Source organism: Suillus discolor (assembly GCF_016758755.1).
Source record: "Suillus discolor strain FC423 chromosome Unknown F5147scaffold_11, whole genome shotgun sequence".
In the NCBI taxonomy this organism is placed as follows: Eukaryota; Fungi; Basidiomycota; class Agaricomycetes; order Boletales; family Suillaceae; genus Suillus; species Suillus discolor.
In genome coordinates, this window is record NW_024541258.1 from 636402 (window position 1) to 661962 (window position 25561).

The 25561-nt window shown below is 49.0% G+C and overlaps 12 protein-coding genes across 12 annotated transcripts; 9 read left to right on the forward strand and 3 right to left on the reverse strand.

Moving 5' to 3' along the window:
* Positions 1-54: 54 nt before the first annotated feature.
* F5147DRAFT_770569 (uncharacterized protein) lies at positions 55-542 on the forward strand (the record flags this gene model as incomplete). Its single annotated transcript, XM_041441161.1, has 3 exons — positions 55-139; positions 174-254; positions 325-542. The coding sequence occupies 3 exons, from the start codon at positions 55-57 to the stop codon at positions 540-542; spliced, it is 384 nt and encodes a 127-aa protein (XP_041296217.1).
* A 602-nt stretch (positions 543-1144) lies between these two features.
* F5147DRAFT_770570 (uncharacterized protein) lies at positions 1145-1947 on the forward strand (the record flags this gene model as incomplete). The annotated part of the gene is made up of 4 exons (XM_041441162.1): positions 1145-1298; positions 1350-1570; positions 1623-1750; positions 1803-1947. 4 exons carry the CDS (start codon positions 1145-1147, stop codon positions 1945-1947), a joined length of 648 nt encoding a protein of 215 aa, XP_041296218.1.
* F5147DRAFT_37765 (uncharacterized protein) lies at positions 1839-2858 on the forward strand. The gene is made up of 4 exons (XM_041429463.1): positions 1839-2168; positions 2227-2528; positions 2577-2700; positions 2803-2858. The coding sequence occupies exons 1-4, from the start codon at positions 1995-1997 to the stop codon at positions 2824-2826; spliced, it is 624 nt and encodes a 207-aa protein (XP_041296219.1). The 5' UTR covers positions 1839-1994; the 3' UTR covers positions 2827-2858.
* Positions 2859-7656: 4798 nt separating this feature from the next.
* F5147DRAFT_570754 (NAD(P)-binding protein) lies at positions 7657-8742 on the forward strand (the record flags this gene model as incomplete). Its single annotated transcript, XM_041431007.1, has 5 exons — positions 7657-7687; positions 7738-8182; positions 8237-8250; positions 8292-8350; positions 8401-8742. 5 exons carry the CDS (start codon positions 7657-7659, stop codon positions 8740-8742), a joined length of 891 nt encoding a protein of 296 aa, XP_041296220.1.
* A 388-nt stretch (positions 8743-9130) lies between these two features.
* Positions 9131-10207, forward strand: F5147DRAFT_744110 (uncharacterized protein; the record flags this gene model as incomplete). The annotated part of the gene is made up of 5 exons (XM_041439655.1): positions 9131-9155; positions 9214-9658; positions 9713-9720; positions 9773-9831; positions 9881-10207. 5 exons carry the CDS (start codon positions 9131-9133, stop codon positions 10205-10207), a joined length of 864 nt encoding a protein of 287 aa, XP_041296221.1.
* Positions 10208-10482: 275 nt separating this feature from the next.
* F5147DRAFT_744111 (uncharacterized protein) lies at positions 10483-11548 on the forward strand (the record flags this gene model as incomplete). The annotated part of the gene is made up of 4 exons (XM_041439656.1): positions 10483-10498; positions 10555-10999; positions 11115-11172; positions 11222-11548. 4 exons carry the CDS (start codon positions 10483-10485, stop codon positions 11546-11548), a joined length of 846 nt encoding a protein of 281 aa, XP_041296222.1.
* A 198-nt stretch (positions 11549-11746) lies between these two features.
* F5147DRAFT_834879 (uncharacterized protein) lies at positions 11747-13708 on the reverse strand (the record flags this gene model as incomplete). Its single annotated transcript, XM_041443939.1, has 9 exons — positions 13588-13708; positions 13246-13524; positions 13149-13197; positions 13045-13090; positions 12883-12991; positions 12674-12827; positions 12521-12618; positions 11837-12434; positions 11747-11784 (listed from the first exon to the last, which is right to left on the reverse strand). Exons 2-9 carry the CDS (start codon positions 13294-13296, stop codon positions 11747-11749), a joined length of 1143 nt encoding a protein of 380 aa, XP_041296223.1. The 5' UTR covers positions 13297-13524; positions 13588-13708.
* Positions 13709-15273: 1565 nt separating this feature from the next.
* F5147DRAFT_38011 (uncharacterized protein) lies at positions 15274-18420 on the forward strand. The gene is made up of 2 exons (XM_041429475.1): positions 15274-16987; positions 17042-18420. Exons 1-2 carry the CDS (start codon positions 15609-15611, stop codon positions 18291-18293), a joined length of 2631 nt encoding a protein of 876 aa, XP_041296224.1. The 5' UTR covers positions 15274-15608; the 3' UTR covers positions 18294-18420.
* A 413-nt stretch (positions 18421-18833) lies between these two features.
* On the forward strand, positions 18834-19293 carry F5147DRAFT_570714 (uncharacterized protein; the record flags this gene model as incomplete). The annotated part of the gene is made up of 2 exons (XM_041431005.1): positions 18834-18980; positions 19033-19293. Coding segments are annotated over 2 exons (408 nt in total), but the record flags the coding sequence as incomplete, so codon positions are not given.
* On the forward strand, positions 19276-21770 carry F5147DRAFT_680619 (uncharacterized protein). The gene is made up of 2 exons (XM_041436321.1): positions 19276-20411; positions 20466-21770. Exons 1-2 carry the CDS (start codon positions 19354-19356, stop codon positions 21589-21591), a joined length of 2184 nt encoding a protein of 727 aa, XP_041296226.1. The 5' UTR covers positions 19276-19353; the 3' UTR covers positions 21592-21770.
* A 19-nt stretch (positions 21771-21789) lies between these two features.
* On the reverse strand, positions 21790-23155 carry F5147DRAFT_38105 (uncharacterized protein). Its single transcript, XM_041429481.1, has 4 exons — positions 22918-23155; positions 22658-22860; positions 22449-22599; positions 21790-22399 (listed from the first exon to the last, which is right to left on the reverse strand). Exons 1-4 carry the CDS (start codon positions 22974-22976, stop codon positions 21988-21990), a joined length of 825 nt encoding a protein of 274 aa, XP_041296227.1. The 5' UTR covers positions 22977-23155; the 3' UTR covers positions 21790-21987.
* F5147DRAFT_680626 (uncharacterized protein) lies at positions 23017-25521 on the reverse strand. Its single transcript, XM_041436322.1, has 5 exons — positions 24542-25521; positions 24339-24491; positions 23590-24264; positions 23339-23465; positions 23017-23256 (listed from the first exon to the last, which is right to left on the reverse strand). The coding sequence occupies exons 1-5, from the start codon at positions 25395-25397 to the stop codon at positions 23157-23159; spliced, it is 1911 nt and encodes a 636-aa protein (XP_041296228.1). The 5' UTR covers positions 25398-25521; the 3' UTR covers positions 23017-23156.
* Positions 25522-25561: the final 40 nt, after the last annotated feature.

The following is a 25561-nucleotide window of genomic DNA, read 5'->3' on the forward strand; positions in this document are numbered from 1 at the left end:
GCTTCAAGGCTTATAACTCGAAGATGGACTCCCGACTTTCGACATGCCAACTCGATGGTGAAGATCGGCAAGAGATCAAACCGAGGATGGTGGTGGGATCACTTCGTGGAGCACCCAGGTTATGCGCGCAGAGAAGGAGGTATGCTTCATCAAACTGATTCTTCCAAGTTCAGAAGACATTGCTAACAGTCCCCAGGGTGTTTCAGTCGATCCAATTGATATATGGACAGGACTGTCACATCCCGGTTCAGCACGTCGGCCACTTCATCCTATTGCCCAACGTCTTCTCTTGATTTGCCCGAATTCCGCCTCCAATGCACTCAGTCCCCGTTGGTGCTGCCAGTGCCAGTGGTTCATTCTCCCGCATTGCTATCAATGACTTACTCGACTATTCTTGTGCGGAGGAATGGTTGGGATCTTTTTATAAAGTCGCTATTCGAGGTTTAGATGCTGAGCTTGAGTTGTGCGAGCTTCTTGACTTAGATGCAGAGGGAATTGATGATCCAGACTTTCCTCAAGTTGATGATGTTCTTGACGAGTAGATTCAGAAAATGAGTAGTGCTACCAGATGTTATAGTAGTAGTAGTAGTAGTCGAGTACTATCCATTCTGCGATCGTTGACGCACCGTGTACTGCGGCACTTTGAACATTCACTCCTGCTTCGTCGTCCAATCAGACATGATTATCTAATATCCAAGCAGGACATCTGGCACTGCACGAGTTCAGTTCACTTGCATTCATGGGAAAGTTCGCAGCTGAACGTACGTTAACTTTGATAAACGTACACTGACCGGCAGAACACTGGGACGAAGGTCCCTCATTTAGGCTTCGTCGGACCGGCAACCAAGTGGAGCCGTGACGAATCTACCCTAGGCCCTGCCTATGTTCAGTGTTCACCGCCACTGGTACCGGTGATTCGCGATCGCTGGAGCTGAAATATCTCAATGTTTCAAGGGTCTGATCTAGGCGTGCTCGCAGCAAGTTGTTCCAGAACTCTATGTACGTAAGTATAATGCATACACGAGGTTTGTACATGCACGATTGAGCTGTGTCCTACACAGCTGCTAAGTACTCCTTCGACCCTCTACGTCTTATATTATTCCCTGGACCTCTTACCAGCCATCATCTAACCCACCCGACGAAAATGCTCTCTCTGTCAGTCAAGGCTTCCATCAAGGATTTCGATCTCGGCAAAGTATTCGCAGTTCGGTCGAAGCGCCCCACAAAGAACAGACGCACACAGTGCAGCTCGACAACCCACCACGAAGGCCATGACTCTATCTCTGCAGATATTCCTAGTGAGTTTCCCGTTTCTTCATCCATTCTCCATTCGAATTTATCGCTACTAGTGCACTCTGGATCTCTGGCGAGGGATCCAGGTCTCCAACTTGTCTCCATCAATATTTCCTCCGCCACAGCCTCCCATGGCGATTCCTTTTCCCGTGCAGCTTCTGACGGAGTCCAGACATTTTTACCAGTCGTCCAGGTCATTGCAAGTGCAATTCCAATCGCCGGTCCTCCTATGCAAGCCGCTATTGGTGGATTATTATCAATCCTTCAAATTATAGATGTGAGAGTTTATTTTATTATTATGATATTTCTTGATTCATATGCCATCACAGAGACGTAGTCAGAATAAAGCAGACCTAAATCGCCTGAGGGAACGACTTCAACGACTAGGCTCACATCTGTGCAACGCCCCGACCGCCCAGAATCCCTCCGAACAAGAGCGGAGGAATTCCATAATTAGGTATACACATTCTTGATGTGTTCTTGACGTTACCCTCATCGAGTGTGCTTAGGATTCTGCAAGAGACCTCTGTCCAGCTGACGAAGCTGCAAAAACGTCGTCCTGAACATGCATCCGTCACACAAGCTATCGCCGGATGCTCCATTGAGATCGACCGTTATTTGTTGGAGTCTTTGGTTGTTTCCTACTCTTTATAAATTACCATGATTCACTTACTACTGCGTTTGGCTAGTGGTCGTTCCAAATGGAAAGTCACTACGACACCCACCAAGGGTCGGCAATCCTACGGAGGCAGCAGGATTCCGTGGGACCCACCGCAACGCAGTTAACCGCGGCTGTCACACTTGGCTGTGTGAAACTGGTAGATGCGACAGGCTACGAACATGCGATATCAGTGACCTGTTGCACCTCATTTCAGGTCTGCCTCCCCAGCGTAAAATTTGTATTGGGAAGCTTGCTCATCAAATTCTCTTTAGCAACTCAATAAGATGCTCCAGGTTCTGTTCGAATGCAAGTCGATTGAAGCTCGAATTCAGAGACAGTATATGGAACAAGGACAATATGATTTGTGCATTGACGACGACAAGCAAGTGACCCGACTTACAAGCCATGTGCATGAATGGCCAAGAATTGAAGCAGGCACGACGATCGTCATGAGGATTGTCTTTGAACAGGATATAGACACTCAAGTTGAATACCAATGTTATATGTGCGGCACTGTCAATCGCATTGATGCCAAGCATTCGCTTCAACGTCAGGCTGGTTTCTCGATCAATTGGTGAGTATATTTGTCTTTTTGGGGCTGACAGCGCCTAACAACCAAAAGTCGAATATGCAAACGACGATTTCAGATCTCCCGCGAATACAGTTCAAAGCCCAAAACACAATTTTCCATTGACTACACTGAAGCAGAAACGCACCTCATTCGCAACTTTCATGTCCAACAAATGGTATGTGCCCATGGGACTTCCCTAGCCGTTTTAAACTGAAAGCGCAATAACTCTAACCCCAACCCGCACGCTGCTGGTGCTCTGGCCGCATCCCGCTGTTAGGAAGTATGTGTTCTCGTCTTTTGACCTGCTTCCCCGACGCTGATGGTGCTCTGGCCGTGTACCGCTGTCAGGAAGTGCGTGTTCTCGTCCTTTGACCCGCTTCCCCGACGCTAATGGTGCTCTGGCTGCGTCCTGCTCTCAGCGAGTGCGTGTTCTCGTCCTTTGACCTGCTTCCCAGATGCTGATGGTATGGTGCTCTGGCTGCGTCTCGCTCTCAGGGAGTGCGTTTTCTTGTCCTTTGACCTGCTTCCCCGACGCTGATGGTATGGTGCTCTGGCCGCGTCCCGCTCTCAGACAGTGCGTGTTCTCGTCTTTTGACCTGCTTCCCCGACGCTGATGGTGGTGTTGCTGCGTCCCGCTCTCAGGTAGTGCGTGTTCTGGTCTTTTGACCTGCTTCCCCGACGCTGATGGTGCTCTGGCCGCGTCCCACTCCCAGACAGTGCGTGTTCTGGTCTTTTGACCTGCTTCCCCGATGCTGATGGTGCTCTGGCCGCGTCCCGTTCTCAGGCAGTGCGTGTTCTCGTCCTTTGACCTACTTCCCCGATGCTGATGGTGCTCTTGGTGCGTCCCGCTCTAAGTTCGTGCGTGTTCTCGTCTTTTGACATGCTTCCCCGACGCTGATGGTGCTCTGGCCGTGTCCCGCTCTAAGTTCGTGCGTGTTCTCGTCTTTTGACCTGCTTCCCTGACGCTGATGGTATGGTGCTCTGGCCGTGTCCCGCTCTCAGCTAGTGCGTGTTCTCGTCCTTTGACCTGCTTCCCCGACGCTGATGGTGCTCTGGCCGCGTCCTGCTGTCAGGAAGTGCGTGTTCTCGTCCTTTGACCTGCTTCCCCGACGCTGATGGTATGGTGCTCTGGCTGCGTCCCGCTGTCAGCTAGTGCGTGTTCTCGTCCTTTGACCTGCTTCCCCGACGCTGATGGTATGGTGCTCTGGCTGCGTCCCGCTGTCAGCTAGTGCGTGTTCTCGTCCTTTGACCTGCTTCCCCGACGCTGATGGTGCTCTGGCCGTGTACCGCTGTCAGGAAGTGCGTGTTCTCGTCCTTTGACCTGCTTCCCCGACGCTGATGGTGCTCTGGCCGCGTCCCACTATCAGCAAGTGCGTGTTATCGTCTTTTGACCTGCTTCCCCGACGCTGATGGTGCTCTGGCCGCGTCCCGCTCTCAGAGAGTGCGTGTTCTGGTCTTTTGACCTGCTTCCCCGATGCTGATGGTGCTCTGGCCGCGTCCCGTTGTCAGCAAGTGCGTGTTCTGGTCTTTTGACCTGCTTCCCCGACGCTGATGGTGCTCTGGCCGCGTCCCGCTCTCAGAGAGTGCGTGTTCTTGTCTTTTGACCTGCTCACCCGACGCTAATGGTGGTGTTGCCGCGTCCGGCTCTCAGCCAGTGCGTGTTCTCGTCTTTTGACCCGCTTCCCCGATGCTGATGGTGCTCTGGCCGCATCCCACTCCTAGACAGTGCGTATTCTCGTCTTTTGACCTGCTTCCCCGACGATGATGGTGCTCTGTCCACGTCCCGTTCTCAGTATGTGCGTGTTCTCGTTCTTTGACCTCCTTACCTGATGCTGATGGTGCTCTGGCCGCGTCCCGCTCTCAGACAGTGCGTGTTCTCGTGTTTTGACCCGCTTCCCCGACGCTGATGGTGCTCTGGCCGTGTACCGCTGTCAGGAAGTGCGTGTTCTCGTCTTTTGACCTGCTTCTCCGATGTTGATGGTGCTCTGGCTGCGTCCCGCTGTCAGCTAGTGCGTGTTCTCATCATTTGACCTGCTTCCCCGACGCTGATGGTGCTCTGGCCGCGTGCTGCTCTCAGCTAGTGCGTGTTATCGTCTTTTGACCTGCTTCCCCGACGCTGATGGTGCTCTGGCCGCGTCCCGCTGTCAGCAAGTGCGTGTTCTCGTCCTTTGACCTGCTTCCCCGACGCTGATGGTATGATGCTCTGGCCGCGTCCCGCTCTCAGCATGTGTGTGTTCTCGTCTTTTGACCTGCTTCTCCGATGCTGATGGTGCTCTTGGTGCGTCCCGCTCTAAGATCGTGCGTGTTCTCGTCCTTTGACCTGCTTCCCCAACGCTGATGATGCTCTGGCCGCGTCCTGCTGTCAGCAAGTGCGTGTTCTCGTTCTTTGACCTGCTTCCCCGACGCTGATGGTGGTGTCGCCGTGTAGCGCTGTCAGGAAGTGCGTGTTCTGGTCTTTTGACCTGCTCACCCGACGCTGATGGTATCGCCGCGTCCCGCTCTAAGATCGTGCGTGTTCTCATATTTTGACCTGCTTCCCCGACGCTGATGGTGCTCTGGCCGTGTCCTGCTCTCAGCGAGTGCGTGTTCTCGTCTTTTAGGTCGCTTATCCGATTATGATGCTTTGACAAAGTCCCTCTCTGTCAATGTAACAGCGCGTGTTTTTAATGCTAACGGTGCTTCAGCAACGCCCTATTTTCATAGGGTGTGTGCTGTCGTCTGTTTCAAATGTTTACTTTTTTTTGACTTCAACGCGTTCAGAATGAATTCCTCCACGATAGCCCAACCCAACCCAGTCAAGTTTCACCCTCACATGGAACGTGACATTATCTTTCCTAGTGAATAACCTCATCTAACTTTTTGCACTGCGCTGTCAGATGGTGCGTGTTTTCATATTACGTATGTCTTTGAGCTGATTGTGAGTAGCAGAGTATGGGTGTAACCGTATTGAGGAAATCTAGGAAGACTGTAACAATGCTTGCGATGAGGATGGAGCGCGCTTCCAGCCGACGATGGGGACTCGGAGGATTATAAGGAATGGGAGGACGGGGAGGACCATGAGGAGACAGTGTTTTATGGCGAACTTTGAACATGGCAGTATATTGCTAGCCCCTGTACAACTGCAGATTCAGCTTCATGTGCTTCGATGTTTGTTTCCCTATGTATATGAACAGAATCATCTTCAGGTGAACTTGGAGTGTTCAAGCTCAAGATTAAGTACTCTGTTTGAAATACATGTCAAACACTCTGCTGTACATGCCTCGCGTTTTTTTTGCCGCCATCACCTTGTCCTGACCTTTCAATATTCAATGTTGTATCCTGAGCAATAACTTCAGAGATCTATAAAGTATATTCATTTGAATTCTTGAAGTCGCGCGCAATCATGCACATTTCACGACAGCAATTGCGTCTGCTGTGCATATCGATCGAATGATGTCACGCCAGCCTCAGCCTCGGACAGATTGATGTTGGGATATCCGGAGTTCAACGTCAACGTTCAATATAATGCCCGTACTGGTACTCATGCATCATGCATCATGCTGAAGCCGTCGCTCACATTATTGTTTCCATGATCGCTTGCATTGATCAATCCTGTTGTGGGACGACGTCAACGGGCAGCTCGAATGAAATCATTTGCGGTTCGCGACCACCATATCACAGGGGCATATCAAAACCTGGACCAAGGATCCAAGTACTCCTTTTGAATGATCATCAACCCATTGGAATGAGGAACCATGCCATGTACTCGCGTAACGTTCTTTCTTTCCACGAGGCTCCGAGTTTGTTGCAAAAAAATGAAGAGTGGGCAGAATACGTCGTTTATTTGTGTCATGACTTTGATAGTGCGTACAACAGTACGTAGTGTCATAAGCTAATAGCGTAGAGTCACCAAGCAGACACCAGAGTCGTTTTTACTTGATCCCTGGTCCGATGTGACAAAGGCTAATTTACATAGCAATATCTGCCGCTGTCCCGGGGAAACCGTGCTTTTCGAACCTAGGCGGTGGGTAGATATCGATTAGACAAGGTGTAAGTCTTGGTAAAATTGGGAAAACGCATGAGTTGAGCGGAAGATCGCAGTTGCGATGTTGCATCACCTACTAGTATAACCTGATATAAAACGCGTGAAAATTGCTTCTCGCAGATGAGAATTTATCCAATGTGTAGTTCCAAGAAATGTCGAGCATGGTTTCATCGCGGAAGGAGACTTGAGCCTCAAAAGGGGGACTTCGACTGGGACCGGGTCGAACGTTCAACGCACTGCACTGCGGCTGATCTGAGCGGAGTTCAGCGCTGCAGCAAGCCCAACAAGTCACTCTGCCAAATTACGTGAGAATCAAGGACGCTCTTCGAATTCAGCTCGAGGTCCATCGCATCATTTGTCAGGTAAATCATGTGAACTTATCAATCAAGTTTGCTGTCTAAATTTTGATACAGAGTTCAAAGTTGAACTTGCGGCACTTGCCTTACATTTCCCGCCATCGTCTGTCAACCCCACCGGCGGTATGAGGCCACCATGACAGTTGCAAAATCCTGGAGAGCGTAGCACCGAACTCCTTCACATCCAACGACCCCACAAGAATGTTAACTTCTGGATCAGTTCATATCCAGGTAGCTCCACTCCATATCTGCACGATAATGCAATTGGCTATGCAGGTTGCACAATATTTTTTCAAACGAACACTAAGTCAGGCACATCGTAAGTAACGCCTTCGTTCGCTCAAGTTAGATTTCACTCAAATCCAGTTAAGCATCAATAGGTGTGCGACGTGACGTGTTTTCCGAGTCAGGGACCTTAGTATTGTTGTCAAGTTTGCACGATAGGGTTTTCCGGACCGCCGTTTCTTGCTACTTCAATGGCTTCGGAGGTGAGCATTATTCCCAGAGATGTGACACCACGGGCTCCCGCAGACTCCCGCACGTGCCTCTATTGTACAAGGCCCAAGTGTTGAAACATTCCCACCACATAATTCCCAGAATTGTCATTCTTGCGACCCCACGGGTCGAGATTAAAATGATGCGGGTCGCAGTCAAAGCCAAAGTCTTGACTGTGTTTAGTGGCAGTCATCAGCTTCAGGGAATCGTACGCTGACCTGCTTGCCATTCCTTCTTAAGACGGTTTATCTCCACTATGGCATCATCAAATCCAAAGGTGTGGTTTGGTAAGCATGGGATATCTCGGTGGCCCGAAAACGCTAATCGTCGTTGCTAGTCACTGGGGCGTCTTCGGGTTTTGGTCGAGCAGTTACCGAAGTCATGCTTCAGAGAGGAGACAATGTTGTTGCGACTCTGCGGAAACCTGCTATGCTAAATGACCTCGCAAATGTGTACTCACAGAATCGGCTTCTCATCTTGCCTCTGGATGTCACAGTTCCTTCTGAAATCAGTACCGCTTTTCTCAAAGCGCGCGAGGCATTTGGCCGCATCGACATTGTTTTCAACAATGCGGGACTATGCATAATCGGTGAAGCGGAAGGCATGCCTGATGACGACGCAAAGCTCTTGTTCGATACATTGTTTTGGGGTGCCGCAAATGTGACGAAAGAAGCTGTGACAACGTTTAGAGATTTCAACCAACCCCCTGGGGGACGCCTCTTGCAAATGTCGTCTCGCGGAGTCCTGCGAGTTATTCCAGGGGTGGCGCACTACGCCGCAGCGTACGTGACGCCTTCTCACTCATCGTTTTAACTGACATTTGCATAGTAAAGCAGGTATATACAATCCAGTTATTCTTGATTCAAGAGATTTAGATTTAATCGCAAACAGCTCTTGAATCTCTTTCGGAAGGGTATGCTGCTGAGTTGGATCCAGCATGGAACATTAAGGTGCGTTCTACGCACGATACTAATTTCGAACTCGAAGTCATCATCCACAGATCACTGTTATTCAACCTGCTCGCTTCCGTACTGCTGCACCGTGGACCAATGTTCTCGTGCCAGTCCATCCTGCGTACTCTGATCCAAATTTACCTTCTAGACAGTACCGCAGCATATATCCAGGAGCTGAACATTTTTCAGACGGAGACATCTACAAGTTTGCAGCCCAGATTCATAGGCTCGTGCAACTAGAAGATCCCCCGTTTTATCTCCCGTTGCACAGAACAGCGTTGGAAGCGGCAAAGATCAAAGGCCAAAAGTTGTTGCAAGCTGTCGAAGATTACGGTAGTTGGTCAGATGATGTATATCTCGACGAGGAAAACTGTCAGGGGCGAGCATGATTTTGTAAACTTGTTGCATGCGCTGATTTTCGACATGCACAGTTTGCATGTGTCCTTGAGGGATGCTCAATTCTAAAATGTTGTTATCGTGCGGGACCCGGGCACCGACTTAAGCCTATCTTGAACGGGACTACAATGTGCCTAAACCTTAATTCTAGTAATCCATGATGTGATGGCTTAAAATGGGACATCCAGCTGACTTCACGAAATCGAATGAAGCATTCAATTTCCACTTTCATTCGCTTCGTTATCTATCAAAGAGCTCTATCATGATCAGGTGGGCGCCGGTTTAATATCCCTTCCTCATAAGGCTCAGCTTCGTGATCACTATGAGTGTCCACATATCCATCTTCTGCCCAAGCTCAGTTTGAGAATACGTCGTCAGGTAATGACCTCCCCGAAAGTTTGGTTTAGTTGGTTTGTTTCTATAGCTGGGCAGGAAACAAAACTAACAACTTCCTCTGCATTCAGTCACTGGTACATCGACTGGTCTAGGGCGAGAGGTTGCTGAATACGCTTTGAGCAAAGGAGACAACGTATTCGCCACCCTGCGCAAGCCTTCGATGTTGGAAGACCTCACAGCTAAATATCCCTCCTCCCGCCTCGTCACTTTCCTGCTCGATGTAACAGATACACCCTCGATTACCACGGCATTCAATGAGGCCCTCTCACACTTCAATCGTATCGACATCGTGCTGAACAACGCAGGATACTATATGGTATCAGAAGTTGAAGGCATGCCTCACAAGGCAGCACGAGAGATGTTTGATGTGCTGCTTTGGGGTGCGGAAAATGTCATGCGTGAAGCCATACGATGCTTCAGGGACGTAAATCGTCCAGTGGGCGGGTGGTTATTGAACCTTTCTTCCCGGACAGCCATCATTCCACAGCCTGGCACTGTGCACTATGCTTCAGCGTGAGTTGACATATTCTGCACAGTTTGCCTCGTAAACTGACATTCGAATGATAGAAAAGCTGGTAGGTTCTCGATTTCATCTCATGGTTTTGAAGTCCAACTGGGCATTACTAGCTTTGGAGTGTTTGTCGGAAGGGTATATCAGCGAACTTGACCCAGAGTGGGACATCAAAGTCGGTCGCTTGTATTTTCGGTGTTGGAAAGTAATTTATCTCGATAAAGATCACTCTAATTGAGCCAGGTTTGTTTCGCACATCGGTAGTCCAAAACCATGTGGCGGAACCCGTTCACCCCGCTTATGCATCCAATGCATCCCTTCCTACGCGCAAATACCGAGCTCTCTATCCCGACATCGAGAAGACTCATTTTGACGGCGATCCGGCCAAGTTTGCAGAAGTGGTCTACAAGTTGTCCCGTTTGGATGAACCCCCAGTGCGCCTCCCTTTGCATAGGGTCGCCTTGGAATCTGCGAGACAAAAGGGGGAATCATTGCTCGAAGCTGCCGAGAAGTGGTCTAGTTGGTCGGACGATGTGTATTTTCATAATTGAACGGACTACAATGTGCCTAAACCTTAATTCTAGTAATCTATGATGCTCAAAATGGGACATTCAGCTGACTTCGCGAAATCGATTAATGAAGCATATAATTTCCGCTTTGAGTCGTTTCGCTATATAAAGAGCTCTATCATGATCAGATGGGCGCCGGTTTACTATCCCTTCCTCAGAGTCATAAGGCTCAGTTTTGTGATCACTACGAATGTCCACATATCCATCTTCTGCAGATTAATCCCAAGCTCAGTCTCGTCAAACAATGTCCTCCCCAAATGTTTGGTTTAGTTGGTTTGTTTCTATAACTGAGCAGGAAACAAAGCTAACAACTTTCTTTACGCATTCAGTCACTGGTGCATCGACTGGTCTAGGACGAGAGGTTGCTGAATACGCTTTGACCAAAGGAGACAACGTATTCGCTACCCTGCGCAAGCCCTCGATGTTGGAAGACCTCACTGCTAGATATCCCTCCTCCCGCCTCGTCACTTTCATGCTCGATGTAACAGATACACCCTCGATCACCACGGCATTCAATGAGGCCCTCTCACACTTTAATCGTATCGACATCGTGCTGAACAACGCAGGATACTGCGTGGTATCAGAAGCTGAAGGCGCGTCCCACAAGGCAGCACGAGAGATGTTCGATGTGCTGCTTTGGGGTGCAGAAAATGTCATGCGCGAAGCCATACGATGCTTCAGGGACATAAATCGTCCAGTGGGCGGGCGATTATTGAACCTTTCTTCACGGACAGCCATCATTCCACAGCCTGGCACTGTACACTATGCTGCAGCGTGAGTTCGCATATTCTGCACATTTTACTTCGTAAGCTCACATTCGAATGATAGAAAAGCTGGTAGGCTCTCAATTTCATCTTATGTTTTTGAAGTCCAACTGAGCATTTACTAGCTTTGGAATGTTTGTCGGAAGGTATATTAGCGAACTTGACCCAGAGTGGAATATCAAAGTAGGTCGCTTGTATTTCCGGTGTTAGAAAATAATTTATCTCGATAAAGATCACTCTAATTGAGCCAGGTTTGTTTCGTACGTCGGTAATCCAAAACGTTGTGGCGGAACCCATTCACCCAGCTTATGCATCTAATGCATCCCTTCCTACGCGCAAATACCGTGCTCTCTATCCTGACATCGAGAAGACACATTTTGACGGCGATCCGGCCAAGTTTGCAGAAGTGGTCTATAAGTTGTCTCGTTTGGATGAACCTCCAGTGCGTCTCCCTTTGCATAGGGTCGCCTTGGAATCTGCTAGACAGAAGGGGGAATCATTGCTCGAAGCTGCTGAGAAGTGGTCTAGTTGGTCGGACGATGTGTACTTTCGTAATTGAACGAAAACCAGTGTCACATATTGCCATGTGTCGCATGTATCGGTTCCAAGTACATATACACTATCGAGAATGTTTTAGGATATACTCCATCATAGTCCGAAGCGCATTACTATCGATACATGCCTCCATGCCCTGGGTAGCCATAGCCTTTGTTAGGACTACCATAGAAACTACCCGCCGTACCTCGTGATAGTCCTCCTACTGCCCCTCCAACGAAGCCTCCTGGTCCTCCAGGACTGCCCATAGGGTTAGCGTATGTATTCATACCCGGCTCAGCACTCCGCGCACGCCTATCATGGCGTTTATTATGTCTGCTAGATGACCTGTGGCGTCTTCGGGGCAACTGGATGACAGTCGTACTGCCTGGATAGGCGGACACCGTTGTGACGCTCGGGGCGCCAGTGTATGGCGAAGACGCGCCGTAAATGGGTGGTACATGTACCGGGGATGCCCCTCCATATCCAGAGGACCCAGCACCATAGGGAGAATAACCACCTCCGTGCGTCTTTGCAAGTCCCATTCCATTCCCGCTTGCTAGTAGGGGGCTCTTACCACCATAAATTGAAGGGCTCGCTCCTACGCCCATACTAGGTGCAGTGGCCAAGTAAGGCGAGCTCCCACGCATAACCGTTCCCGCTCTGGAGCTATGTGCTCGTGTAGGGTCATATAAGGGTGGCATCGAGAGCCGCCTGTGTCTACCGATGCTCTGACTGAAGTATGGTGCGTCATGGTCGATGGCATGTGGGTCAATCCCACCAGCCATGCCAGAACCTGTCATCCCGGGTGTTCCGAATCCTGAACCGTATGCGCCAACATCCATTTTGGAATCGTACCCCATCCCTGCGCCGTGACCTAGTACATCACCTCCGGCGGGACCCGACATGTTCTATGATAGTATTGTATCAGTATCGGTGCGATTAGTCAACAGCCCATGGAATAGCTGTCCAGATGATCAAACATACGAATACTGACTTCATCGAATATATGTGATGCAGTCGCTGCTGCAGCTTCGCACGCTGGCATACAACCGTCCACATCAACCGGGCGTGCGATCATGTACATCCTGATAGCTAGACGACAAATATTGTTGGTTGTGAAGAAGAAAATACTGGCGAGAATTAATACCTTCTGCAACGGCAAGCCCTATGAATGCTTCTCGTTGGCGCTCAATTTCTGCGCGAAAAGGCTCATAAAGCGCATGGTTGTGAATCCAGATTCGGTGCGCTTCGTAGGCCGAGGCATATCCGATTTCTTGGGGAGTCAGCGCATTGATTGCACACTGGTGATGTATTTATCTCGCTCAATTGGTGGACTCGATAGAAGATATGCCTTACAAGACCACCGTATGCCCGTCGGTGCCATATACGAGCCTCATTGATACCTACACCCACGGGAGTCATATCTGCATTAGAGATTCTGCCATACACCTGATTGAAGATCGCACTAAGATAAAGTGTAAGTGGCCATGCTTTGGAGTGGGTCGTGGTTGTTCTTACGGGTCTATATGTGGGGCGTGTGCTCTGAAATAATCATATCCACCCCCTACGCTCAACCGCTGAGTTCTTACGAAAAAGATATCGGTACACGACGTAGAACTTACAAGAAGGTTGTGGCTGAAACTGAATCGGGGGAGGACGGCCAAATTGTAGCTGTTTCTCTTATTCAATAAGGCCCAGTGCTCGAGGTAATCGACTCACTTGGTTGCTTCCCCATCCATGTAGAGTTGACTGGTAATAAGGGTAGGACATTGGTGAAAAGTGCGAATTGATGCGAAGCAAGGGACGTGCAGCCCCACAGCATACTCGCAGCTATTTAATAAGATACACCATGAGCATGACATCACCGCTGGTATTACGCCAAATCGAAGGTGACCGTGGAGTGTGCACAGTTGATCTTGTGGAGCATTTTGTGATATCCTGTCTATAAAAAAACTCGAAGTCACAATCATCGATAAACAAGTACTGGTAAAGAAATCACTGCGAAGGGCTGCTGAGCTCTACTTGATTGCAAACATGCGTAGAAAACCGTCGATTTCTTACCGTTGGACTGCTAAGCTGCTCCTGGCACTCTGAGCTAGTTGAGGCTGAGGCCTCGAGGAATCGCCCTATACTACATGAATCTCTGTCGGAGGGGCAGATGCACCTGGAAAAAAAGTATTTCTCGCCATAGTGCCCACAAGCCGTTTGGTCTTTCTCTTGAAGTCGATATAAGCTAACGCATCTTTACGGAGGAAGTTCACTTCTGGTTGTTGCGTTACATTCGTGCCGATGTGCTCCTCGCGCTCCATGATATATATCCTTGTAATCCGGGAATGCTTTGCGCGTAGGCCGATTGGGTTTGACACCTATAAATTATATCGACAAATCACGTCCACAACGGAGACAAGAGCACGTATTCCGTCAACCTTAAGCTTAATCTCTTGAAGACAAGCCTGGGCAAGGCGCGAATCGTTGTTTGCTGCAACGCTGGAGGTGCACTTCGACCCCGACGGCGCGTTCCCACGTCATGTTCCCGTGCTCTCCCTAATTATCCTACAACTTCGAAGTGACTAGTGACCCTATCGCTGGGTGAGCTAACCGCCTCTTTAACCTTCATACGACTTGCGCTCAAGCCTTGGACACAAATCAAGAAGGACTCGAATCCGGTGGAATCGATTGTGATTGGCTCAACCGTCTGGCAGTCCAAAGGTGAAGTAACATTTTATGTCGCTGTAAGGCTGACTATGAGAACGAAGGGAAAAGTGAACAAACGATGTAGTTTCGAGATGTATAGTTAGATAGCGAAGTGAGAGCAAGACGAGACTTTCGAAAGGCGGAGATCTTTTGAAGTATTCGGACGTGTCTGGAGTGGGGAATCAGCGCATGAGATTCTGCTAAGTCAGGTGTGTGAATGTGCATAGGACACTTACAATCGCGAGACGGTAAGGGTCCTCGGGTATGACTAGGCCGAACGATAATGTGAAACGTAGACGCAAAGTGGGTGGCGTTGAACCTGACAGGGTAAGGTAGTGAAACAGGAGAGAGTACGAGAAACTGAAAGAGTGACGGTATGAAAGGTTTCGGTTTGGACAGAATGACGAGACTCGCATAATGTTTTGACAGATTTTCGGAACGGAGAACTGAGAATGGGGCAAACAGTAACGAGAGGAAGGGACTGAAGGATGATAGTAGTAGTGAAAGTTTGGAATAGATAACGAATGCTAAGCGCTAAGCGGCGTTGGAATGTATCCGCGTGACTCAGATGCGAGAAGCGCATCAGTGAGTCACGTGGACGGTACGGACGAACGGGTCGGTTTCGGGGCGTAGAGGATATATATACTACTTGTATACTACCCTTACATCATCACTAGTACTGGCTGGCGACACTCAGGCTGTAGTCGCATCAGGGGACTGGTGAGCCGCAGATATTAGAATATAAAGTCATATAAAGCCATGTATAACGTCGGAAAATCACCGCAATCAACGTAAAGCACCCTGGGGAGACTCGCGAGTTCTCTGATGGCCCAGTCATGCACTGGGGCAATGCACTAATTTATACGTACGCCGAGTCCGGAAATGTCGTAACACTGGTACTGCCTTTGAGCTTATCTACAGCATTCTACGATGAGTGAGTGTGTGAAGGGTCCCCATGGATAATTTATAAAGCTTGCCAAAAAAAACGGCGACTCAGACGTACCCGGTGCGAAGCCTTGCCACTGATGTCAGTATGTTTCTATTATCTAACATAGTTGTCACACATTTGGTTGCTGATCTTCATTGGTACATAAGGTCAAATTTACCGAACCGTGCTTATAAGACTCCATGCGAGCCTATTAGATCACAATGGGCCAGTCAAGAGACGAAAAGTCGCTTTTGGGCAACGTATGTCCATGAAGCAGCTGAGCATGATGGACAAATTCTCGACAAGTACAAAAGCGACATGGACATCGTTCTAATATTCGTGCGTCTTTTACCTTAGCACCACTCCTTTTCTTACTAATTTACTCGATATCGGATACACATACCCATTGTTGTTATAGGCGGGTCTTTTCTCCGCCGTTACTACCTCCTTCATTGTCAATATGCATCAAAACTTAGCTCCTGATCCAACTACGGAAACCAACATGCTTCTCAAGAAGCTGATTCATACAGTTAACAATTCAACATTTTTGGACGACAATTTCGACACACCACCATGGACTGGTCCTGGCTCCACCGAAATATGGGTTCAGTCACTCATATATGTAAGTCTATCTGCGAGCCTTCTTGCAGCACTGGGAGCAATGCTGGGCAAGCAATGGCTCAACCATTTCCAACACGTTGGTCACGGAACGGTTGATGGTCGTGGAAGGCGACGGCAACGAAAGCTTGATGCTTTATACGCCTGGCATTTCAACGCTGTTCTGGAAGGCCTTCCCATCCTGTTGCAGTTGTCCTTATTGCTGTTTGGGGTTGCTCTCGGTGCAAACCTATGGACAGAACAACGCATGGTCGCCTGCATTGTCATTGGCACAACCACATCTGGAGCCGTTTTCTATGCGCTAATTGTTGTCGCCGCATTGATATCTGACGTGTGTCCATTTCAAACACCAGCATCTAATCGACTTCGCAGTATCGGTCAGCGTGTTGTCCGCTTCCACAACGCTCTTCAGAAGAGAAATCAGACCATCCTTTCATCATTCTTGCGCTTCGTCGGCTATATCCCCTATACCATAATAACTTCACTTCACTCATTCGCATCATGCATTTCTCACCGGCTTTCCTCTCAATACACCATCACAAATACGGATGCCCCTTGTATCCGATGGTTGCTTGAGACCTCCGATGACCCAGATGTAATTACCACTGCCGCCAGCCTGGTTCCTGAGGTCGAGTGGCCACCAGATTTGGATGTATCGTGTGCCTTGCTCAGGCTGCGAGACACTTTCCTGAATTGCTTCGAGAACACACAGTATGATCAACCGAAACTTTCTGACTTTAGCCGAGATTGTGCGATTGCATGTGGGAAGGCCTTCTTACATCTCTACATCGAAAGGCGGTCATTGGATGCCAGACCTGTCTTTCTGCGTGCCACTCATGATCCAGAATTCGCACCTACCAGCTCCTCTCGTCTGCATGATGTCCATTGGCTAACGTGGACTCGTCAAAATGACCCCGAACTCTCTTTCATCTGCGACCTCATCCTCGAGACAGTGCTGGATCTTGGTGTCAGCACACCCATTTCGCTTGGAAACCCGAAAATTCCGAACACCTTTCTGATGTGGATGTCTCATCCCCTACTCCATTGTCTCAGTGCAGACCAGTATGCAAGGTTTTGGAGGCGACGTGCATTGGATGTAGTAGAGAGGCTACTTGTGCCGCCCTTACCCCCTACGAATGTCATAGCAAACTGCCTTATGGCGGCAGGTTTGCTTCTGGATCAACCCGTTGATCCAAGTCAACTAATCAGCACACACAAGGGGTAAGAAACTTTTTGACGTCATGTGAAGCTTTCAAGTGACCCATAATTGTACAGGTCATCGATTAAAACATTGCTTGTATCTGTCCTCAAGAGCATGCAGCAAGCCATTGGCATTGACATCCATCTAGAGCTTCGCGAGCGCTCATCTCTTTACGCTCTGAAACTTCTACAACCTCTGGCGGCTGTTTTAGAAGTCGAGCAGTTTCGCCAAACAGCGTACGATTTGGGAATGCCCGATTGGGGTGTTCGACTGTGTCAAAGCTTTGTCGACATAGTACTTCATCATCCGGAACTCTGCAGACCAGAAGCACGTGAAAAGGCTTGGGTGGCCGCTCGCGATGCGCTGCATTTTAGTGTGATCACTGCTAGGAGTGGCGATAGCGGCCCGGCTGATGATCAAACCGCTTATACGGAAGAGATTTCTCGTCTCCGCACGACCAGGAATGCTGGTTGCGGCTGGCTTCTTGATTATATCAGGCATCACCATTTGATCTCTCATCAGTCAGCGCTCACTGACGCATTCCTCACGATGAGCGAAATGAACATCGACGCTGCATGCAGAGAGAAGATGCCGACCTATATCAACGCAATGATTTTTGCGATGGCCCCGGAAAAGTCACCACGGCTTCGCAAGGCTGCGTTTCGCGCCGCGTATTCATCAAGGAACTTTCTTGCATCGCTAGACATCAATTCTCTCTCCCAGGATCTCTGCGCTCAATTTTCGGCGGCGCTTTCTAGCGTCACTGGTGACAGTATATCCTTTGGTCAGGGCGAGGACGGCATTCTTTCTGAATATTCCAGCATGTACGGGAAGCAAAACCTTCGTTATTTGCACATCTTGTTCTCGTGGACTCAAAGTAAACTATGGTCCCATCACCTCTATGATGGTGGACACCTCGAGGCATGCCTACTCATCGCACAAAACCTTCGTTACTTCGAAATATACCCTCTCACAGAACATCTCGCCTTGTACATCATTGCAATTATGGCCCGACTACAGTCGGAAGGAGAACACGGCAATCTCATCCCAAACGATCTTTGTGGCCTACTTGTACACAAGGCTTGGGCATCTGTTGCCCTTCGTTCTCTAAAGCCGCTCAAGTTGTCGGAATCCGTCATACATGAAGTCCTCGAACCACTTGCAGAGCTCACAATTCAGCTACTGAAACGTGATGCGGAGCTTGTCGATGTCACAAGCGAGTTCAAGTCACGTGTACTGCAGACACTGCACCACTTGGAACAAGGTCCAGCGGACAGTGTAATGTTATCGCTGGTCAAGAATGTTGTATCACTGGTCACTACATGAGCTACCCGTGGGCGAATGGGTATTTTAGTACCTTGGCTTAATTGTTGATGTATGTTGTTTGCCGATGTAACTGTATGTATCTCAATGCCGCAGGTCAAATTGTATAGGGCAGTTCCGAATCGTTACGTACATCATGATCAGTGGCCAATCAGTGGCACTGCATCTTTATTTTAACAACGTCATCCACGTTCAAGTCGTTCCTGTGTAAATGACATGGCACAGCTCATGCATATGAGGACCTCTCCAGTCAGTATGAACCGCCCTGCTTCAAGTTTGTTGCACAGGTTCACGCAATGCCAAGCGCATTTAGTATTTATATAAGAGCGATACATTAACTTGATCCTCCACATTCCGAACAAGACGGTCAACTATAACCTCACTTGCCACCACGACAGATGCCGAGTCAAGATGCTGGCACACAAGCAAATGGTGACCGCACAGAGTATGTTCCTCCGCAACAGTTCCGCTTGTCGACTCAAAAAAATTCAAATTTCCAGGGCTCCAGAGCTTCCTCAGAATTTGAGACCATCCGTAGAAACTATGCAGTTCCCCCATCCATCGCAGTCCCAAGGCGACGGGAAAGACACCAAATCCCGCTTCTGGGCCACCTATACACGGGAAGCGACGGACCATGATGGAGAATTTCTTGAGAAGTATCAGTCAGACATGGATATCGTTCTTATATTCGTCAGAACCCTTTCTTTGTCCTCGCTCCGTCTCATCTGAACTTGAATCACAGGCTGGTTTGTTTTCAGCCGTCAATACGTCGTTTATCATAAACATGCAGTCGAATCTCAGCCCTGATCCATTCTACACTACAAATGTGTTGCTTGGAATGCTGCTCCAGACTGCCAACTCCTCGTTCGTCCCACCGTTGAATCAACCCTACGCACCGTGGCAGGGACCTAGTACCTTAGTAATCTGGATCCAGTCGTTGACTTACGCCAGTCTTTGCGCAAGCCTACTTGCTGCCCTTGGAGCTGTGCTAGGGAAGCAATGGCTGAGCAACTTCAAACGCTCTGGCCGTGGTACCATTGACAATCGAGGTCGACAAAGGCAGATGAAACTCGATGGTCTTCGGACTTGGCATTTTGATGCTGTGTTGGAGTTCTTGCCCTCACTCTTGCAGATCTCTCTCCTCCTTTTTGGGATCGCATTGTCTGCTAACTTGTGGATAATGTCGCGCACAATTGCTGCCATCGTCATCACATCCACATCGCTTGGCTTCACATTCTATCTAACGATCGTCCTGGCATCACTCATGGCTGCCGATTGCCCTTTCCAGACACCAGGATCGATCACTCTTCGTGCTTTGGGTCGGTCTGTCCTCCATTACTATCCCTCATTGCAGGAACGTCGTCGACATTTCAGAAAAGCCTGTCTAAGTTTCGCTCTTTACGTCCCATTCAAGATCGTTGACACCCTGAACACTATCTCGCAACGACTCACGCCTTCCGTCTCTATTGCACAGCAAACAGATGCTCCGTGTATCAGGTGGATCATCGACTCATCCAGTGACCCCGATATTATCACAACTGCGGCAAGCTTTGTTCCTGAGGTGGAATGGCCACCTGAGTTTGAGATATCCACTCTTCTTCTGCAACTTTTCGACACATTTCTTGGTTGTTTCGAAAACACTCACCTCGAGCAACTGGTGCTTGTTCCACCTAGACGGGAACATGCAATCGCTTGCGGAAAGGCATTCTTGCACCTATACATAGAGAGAAATTCTTTCCAAAATTTTAAAGGCTCTCCATTCCAAGTCGCTGTCTCCGAAAAGGACATCCGCAAGCTCATATGGGTACATCACAGCGATCATGAGATATCATTCATTTGCTATCTTATTTTCGAGGTGGTCCTGGATAGGGATTCTCCAACACGCCTTTATCAACCCAAGATACCGGACACCTTCCTTTGCTGGATGTCACATCCACTCCTTCATCGCCTCAATGATTCGCGCTACTCTTCCTTTTGGCATGAGCGAGCCCTGGATGCCATCGCAAGAATTCTCGTAAACCCACTTCCTCCAAAAAATGTACTCGCCAACTGCTTTATGGCCGGAAGAATGCTTCTTGATCAATCTACCAGTTGCAATGCGATTTCGAAGGTCACCAAAAGGTCCATTCAGTTCTTTTCAAGTCCATGTATGTACTGACAACCCATGATACATAGCTCCACCACCGCACTTGACATCTTGCTAGAGCATATCATGAGGCCAGAGTCTCGTGGACAGTCCGCAATTGTGCTGAGACTATTAGGACCATTAGGTGTGGTCCTCGAATTAGATGAGTACCGCCAAATCGCAAAACAGCGTCGTGCTGCGGAGTGGGGACTCGAAGTATGCAAAACCTTCGTCAGGACTGCTGGACAGAACCAAGATGCCCAGGACGCAATCTGGAACGACGCTCGTTCCGTACTACACTTCACCGTTATCGTGGCCGGTGGTGGTCCCATCAACCACAGTGATGCAGGATTAGCGTGGCAGAAGGGGCCATCTCGGTTATCGCTTCAACCGCCCGCTGATTGTGGTTGGCTCATCGACTACATCATGCATTACCACGATTCTGATCACATCGCTGTCATTGACGCTATGATAGTACTGAGCCAGTTACCTCAGGTCACATTTAACTCATCCAGGACCCCAATGATGGTCAAAGTTTTGGCGTCTTCTCTGGGTTTAGAACAGCCGTCCGCCCTTCGAGATGCCGCTCTCCGTGCTGCTCATGCGTGCAGGAAAATCATCTTCGTTTACAATTTTATGCCGGCCAAACGGCTTCAAGAGTTCTCTGACGCTCTTCATTCCACTCTCATCGAGAGCGAGTCCCCACGACAACACCTGCTTTGTCTGCAAATCTTGTATTCTTGTACCAAAAGCGAGGCATGGAGGGCTCACATACTCGAAAAATATCATAGCCACTGTCTTCATCTCGCCAATAATTTCCCTGTTGATCCTCTGTCATCCGACCACCTTGCACTCTACATCATTGCGAATCTGCAAGCGATGCAAGAATTATCTGACCTCCCACTTGACCTCCCGGACGCCAGTTCTTGCCAAAAGCTTGTCCAAAAAGCTTGGCATTCTCTGGTTGCTCGACAAATCGGACACTTAACGGAGACCGTCGAGCACCTGAGTACCTTTACTGGGCACCGCTTAAATGAAGGCATGATCCTTGGTACAGAAGATTGGATTTCTTGCATCGGGCAGGCTCTCGGTCAATTGAGACTGGCTGGTTCTGACTTTCAAGCGGTGAACGATCTGTTGCTATATATTACGACTCCACGGGATTCTGGTAGTTGACACTGATGCGATACATTTATGTAACTGTGTTTTTTATGTAAGTTGCAGGGGGACTGTGAACTCTGGGAAGGGAAATTTATGTTGTGCCATCCACTACTAGACGCTGGATTCGCTTCTGGCTCTTTATTTGTTGCGCTTCTACTGAGTATACCCATGGTTACATCAGTAATATATCCCGCTCGTTTTGTTGTATTACAAAAGCCCCGACATGCTCACATGCGCACTCGTGAAGAGGTGGGTATTGTTGTTGAGACTGCGCAGCATCCTTCGTGTGGTACAGACTAAGAATTGTCACACGATTAGTTCAGAACGTCTTTTCATTACTTATTAATCTTCTGCGGCCGCCCATTATTTCGTCCATGGCATGAGAGAGTAGGTGGTGGCTACGTAGATAGCTCAGGTCTTCCTCCACACCATCTTCGATCCCAGGATCCAGAGGACAAGCCAATGAGGGAGCCAGTGGAAGAATGCGAAAAGGCGCGAGCTGGTCCCAAGTGATATATATGTTGGAGGGTTGGGACTCAGCACCTTTGCAACCACACGTCGTGCAAATTCATCAGTAGGCATGCACCCTTTGGCTTGACTGATATGCAAGCGTTCGTATACCCGATCGAAGTAAGGCTTGTAGATGGATGTGGGGGATAATTCAAGTGTGGCTGCTTGGTTGGTGCTAATGTTTGACTTGACGCTGCCTGGTGCCACTAAAATCACTTTAACACCGAAGGGCTTGCATTCCATGGCCAGAGTATCGCTGAGCGCGTGAACTGCCGCCTTTGCTGCGCAGTATATTCCGTTCCATGGCGTAGGGCTAATGAGACGGGGTCAGTTGAAAGATGCCATCACTGCACCGTGCTCACATATTTCCTGCAATTGATCCAATATTAACGATAAGCCCTTGCTTGCGTTCTACCATAGAGGGTGCGACCGCCTGTGCAACCCGCAAGATCGAGAACGTGTTGGTCTCGAAAGCTTGTCTAGCCTGGTCTAAAGATACATCAAGCAACGGTCCTGAGGGAAAAACGAACATCACAACTGTTTCACTATGGCTTGAAAGGTTTGAACGAACCAATGGCCAGAGCACCAGCATTATTCACAACGATGTCGAGTTTTCCTTGCTCCTCTAGAATGGACTGTACGACGAGTTTCACGTCTTCGCCGCTGGTCACATCCATGGCACGCTTTTCCACTGAATGTTTGAAGCCGTCCATCGTCTCCAGCCTACGAGATGTGGCATACACAGTGCATCCCTGCTCCGCAAAATGCTCACATCTGTTATTGTAAGTTGAAGTAGTGAGGTCATTGAAGAGTCTAAGACGGTGGACTTACAGATGGAAGCCAATCCCGCCTTTTGAACAACCAGTTACTAGAACGACTTTTCGCGACATGAGTGTTAGGTGAGGCAGGACGGTAGCATAACTTATAGGTGTAAGCCTAAGCAGTAAGTCACATAGAGTCTATTTTAGTACACGTAATGAGAAGTCCGTTTGGGCAGAGGAGATCTCCACAAGTCAGATGACGAGTCTGGACCAATACCACACCAAGAAAGTTCATCGCCCTGCATCAAACTAGCAAATAATACACTCTTTCCCTCCTTCCTCAGTTTTCACCAACCTCGCCTCTAGCCGTGCGCGTAAACTACCATCAGACGCGATATGCGGGGATGTGCTGCAAATGGACGTTAGTTTCTATTACTTCAATCCCCCGATTCGTCGTTGCATATTGGGCGAGGATATGTAGGAAAACTCACTCAAACATCAACCCCGCTCCATCTTGTTCTCCGAGTGGCATTACGATCGCAGAGACATACGTTCCATGTTCGGACCAGGTATCGGGTTTGATGGTGGTAGTAGGGTGAGGTAAGCCGTGTGGATCTGCTGGGAGAGACGTCACTATTAGTCAGGTCGTTCTATGTATGATGAATAAATAGTCAAAGTTCATCAAAACTGATTCAAAAAACAAGCCTCTCGTATCGTGATTAAACCAGCTAAAGAACCTCACCTCCATTCTTCATACGACACGCAAGCATAGACTTGCCTGTACTAAAACGGAGCATCACTGGAGTACGCCCACTGGATCCCAACGAAGCATTCTTCAGCTTCAAGAGCTGCTTCTTGGATGTGGGAGCTGCGACCTTACTGTCCAATACAGATGTTAACGTATGCGAGGAACGAGACGAGGACGATGATAGTTGCTTGAGCGAGGGAGACGAATGAGTCTGGATTAGCCCACGGTGGGGGTGCGAGGGAGGCGGAAGCAGCATCTGTTTTTGTGCATTTGCACCTGAGAATGTTGCAGGACGAGAATAGCCAGGAGAGCTGAGCGAGGAAGGAAAAGGTAAGCGCGTGCGTGCTTGTTCATCATAGTTGAGGTCCGTTTCGCAACCCCAAAGTCCCACTCCGTTCTCAAAGCCATAGCCTGTCTCTTTGCCTGAGAAACTAGCACTGTGGATGTGCTTTCTTGGTGAGGAGGTTGTGGGTGGACGAGGACAAGGCCATGGAGGAGGAAGGGGAGGAGGTCCATCGATGATTACTGCTGCATCCACGTAGGTCGGTAGGCTGTGATCGAGGAGGGAGAGTGAGATGTGCAAGGACCCTGCCGCTCTTTTGTCTTTGGTGGACTTGGACTTGGGTTGCGGACGATCGGTGGTAAAGAAGGTTAATGCGAATATATGGCCTGAAAGGAAAAGAACATTAGTTGGTTTTTCTCATCTGTAAAAGACTGAGGAAGAGTGAAAGCAGGATACTTACCAGAGGCAATGAATTCCACGCTCACGCTCCCAACTGCGCGTATACGTTTCTGCCACATCGTAATATCCAGTGTTGCAGCAAAAGTACCATTGGGGCCCTCTTCAATACGCACGTCATCTGGTGGGCATCGACCAAGAAGTAGTCTATCAGTAGCTAGCAACTCAAAGCATCAGCCCTAATCCAGATTTTCAACTCAGACTCACCACTCCGTAGCCCACTTGCGCAGAGCCCGACGCTGTGTCTGAGGTTCTGGAATAATGGCTGATTACTCGCCACCAAACATGCCTTCCTCATTTCACTGAGTGTCGTAGGGGTTAAAGGATAGGCATATTTGAGCAGAGCATCGAGGAGGGAGGGGTTATAGTTGACGATGGCCCAATAGATGGCAGTGTGACCTGCTATATGCGGCTCTTGAAGAAGCGTAGATAGTGACAGGTTCTTCGTGGAGCATGTTTTGAAGCAAGAAGCTAGGATTTCATGTGGATCCGCTAGGGCCAATTGCGGAGATTTGGAACTCGGTTTACCAGAGTTGGTCGGCGGAGGAACGACAAGGTCGTGAATAAGCGTAAGCACGGACTGACGGTCGCGTTTCGCAGCTTTGGAGGATATAAATGGGAGGAAAGAAAGCCATGAGCTTGAGCCAGATTTTGCTTTACGCGCCCGAGTGCGCTTAGTGCGTTTTTGGTGGGAGGAGGACGCAGACTCTGCGGCAACGGTTTTACGAGAATTTAGCTCTTGGAATGATTTGTTCACATCCACTGGTGGGATCACCGCATCGTCTGGAAGTTTTGTAACTTGTGTTGTCGTAAAGTCAATGTTGCTCCTGCTCCTGGGCAACGCGTGTACCAGACGCCGAGAAGGAGGCTCAAATTCTTGCACATCTGTTACAACAGTACTAATCCTGCCAATAGGAGTTGCCTCATCGTCGTGAGCGAGAGCGATGGCGATGGCAGGTATCGAAGGAATGCCTCCGTGGATTGACAATGTGTCATAAGCAGGAGGTAAATGATCAATCTCAGGCTCCAAGTCTGCTTCCTTGTCCATCCGCATCCTCGACATCGACTGGCGGGCCCGGGAAGCAGGTAATACGTATACAAGGAACTGCCTTTATATAACTCATGTCAGCCTCATGCACTGTCATTCGGCTGGGTAGTGACTGACCCCGCAGTCAACAGGTGGCACTTTGAATCCCGACATAATTATGGACTCTACACTGCCACCAT

Bases quoted from the DNA above. Each gene is read 5' to 3' on its own strand.
- F5147DRAFT_38105 (XM_041429481.1), bottom strand. From the start codon at position 22,976: ATGTCGCGAAAAGTCGTTCTAGTAACTGGTTGTTCAAAAGGCGGGATT. The intron at 22,600-22,657 runs GTTCGTTCAAAC...TTTTTCCCTCAG, and splicing joins TGCTGGTGCTCTGGCCATTG to GACCGTTGCTTGATGTATCT. The intron at 22,400-22,448 runs GTGAGCACGGTG...CCGTCTCATTAG, and splicing joins GGATCAATTGCAGGAAATAT to CCCTACGCCATGGAACGGAA.
- F5147DRAFT_37765 (XM_041429463.1), top strand. From the start codon at position 1,995: ATGGAAAGTCACTACGACACCCACCAAGGGTCGGCAATCCTACGGAGG. The intron at 2,529-2,576 runs GTGAGTATATTT...AACAACCAAAAG, and splicing joins GCTGGTTTCTCGATCAATTG to TCGAATATGCAAACGACGAT. The intron at 2,701-2,802 runs GTATGTGCCCAT...TCCCGCTGTTAG, and splicing joins ACTTTCATGTCCAACAAATG to GAAGTATGTGTTCTCGTCTT.
- F5147DRAFT_680619 (XM_041436321.1), top strand. From the start codon at position 19,354: ATGAAACTCGATGGTCTTCGGACTTGGCATTTTGATGCTGTGTTGGAG. The intron at 20,412-20,465 runs GTCCATTCAGTT...CATGATACATAG, and splicing joins ATTTCGAAGGTCACCAAAAG to CTCCACCACCGCACTTGACA.
- F5147DRAFT_680626 (XM_041436322.1), bottom strand. From the start codon at position 25,397: ATGTCGAGGATGCGGATGGACAAGGAAGCAGACTTGGAGCCTGAGATT. The intron at 24,492-24,541 runs GTGAGTCTGAGT...TTGAGTTGCTAG, and splicing joins CGCAAGTGGGCTACGGAGTG to CTACTGATAGACTACTTCTT. The intron at 24,265-24,338 runs GTAAGTATCCTG...TTTTCCTTTCAG, and splicing joins CGTGGAATTCATTGCCTCTG to GCCATATATTCGCATTAACC.
- F5147DRAFT_38011 (XM_041429475.1), top strand. From the start codon at position 15,609: ATGCATCAAAACTTAGCTCCTGATCCAACTACGGAAACCAACATGCTT. The intron at 16,988-17,041 runs GTAAGAAACTTT...ATAATTGTACAG, and splicing joins CTAATCAGCACACACAAGGG to GTCATCGATTAAAACATTGC.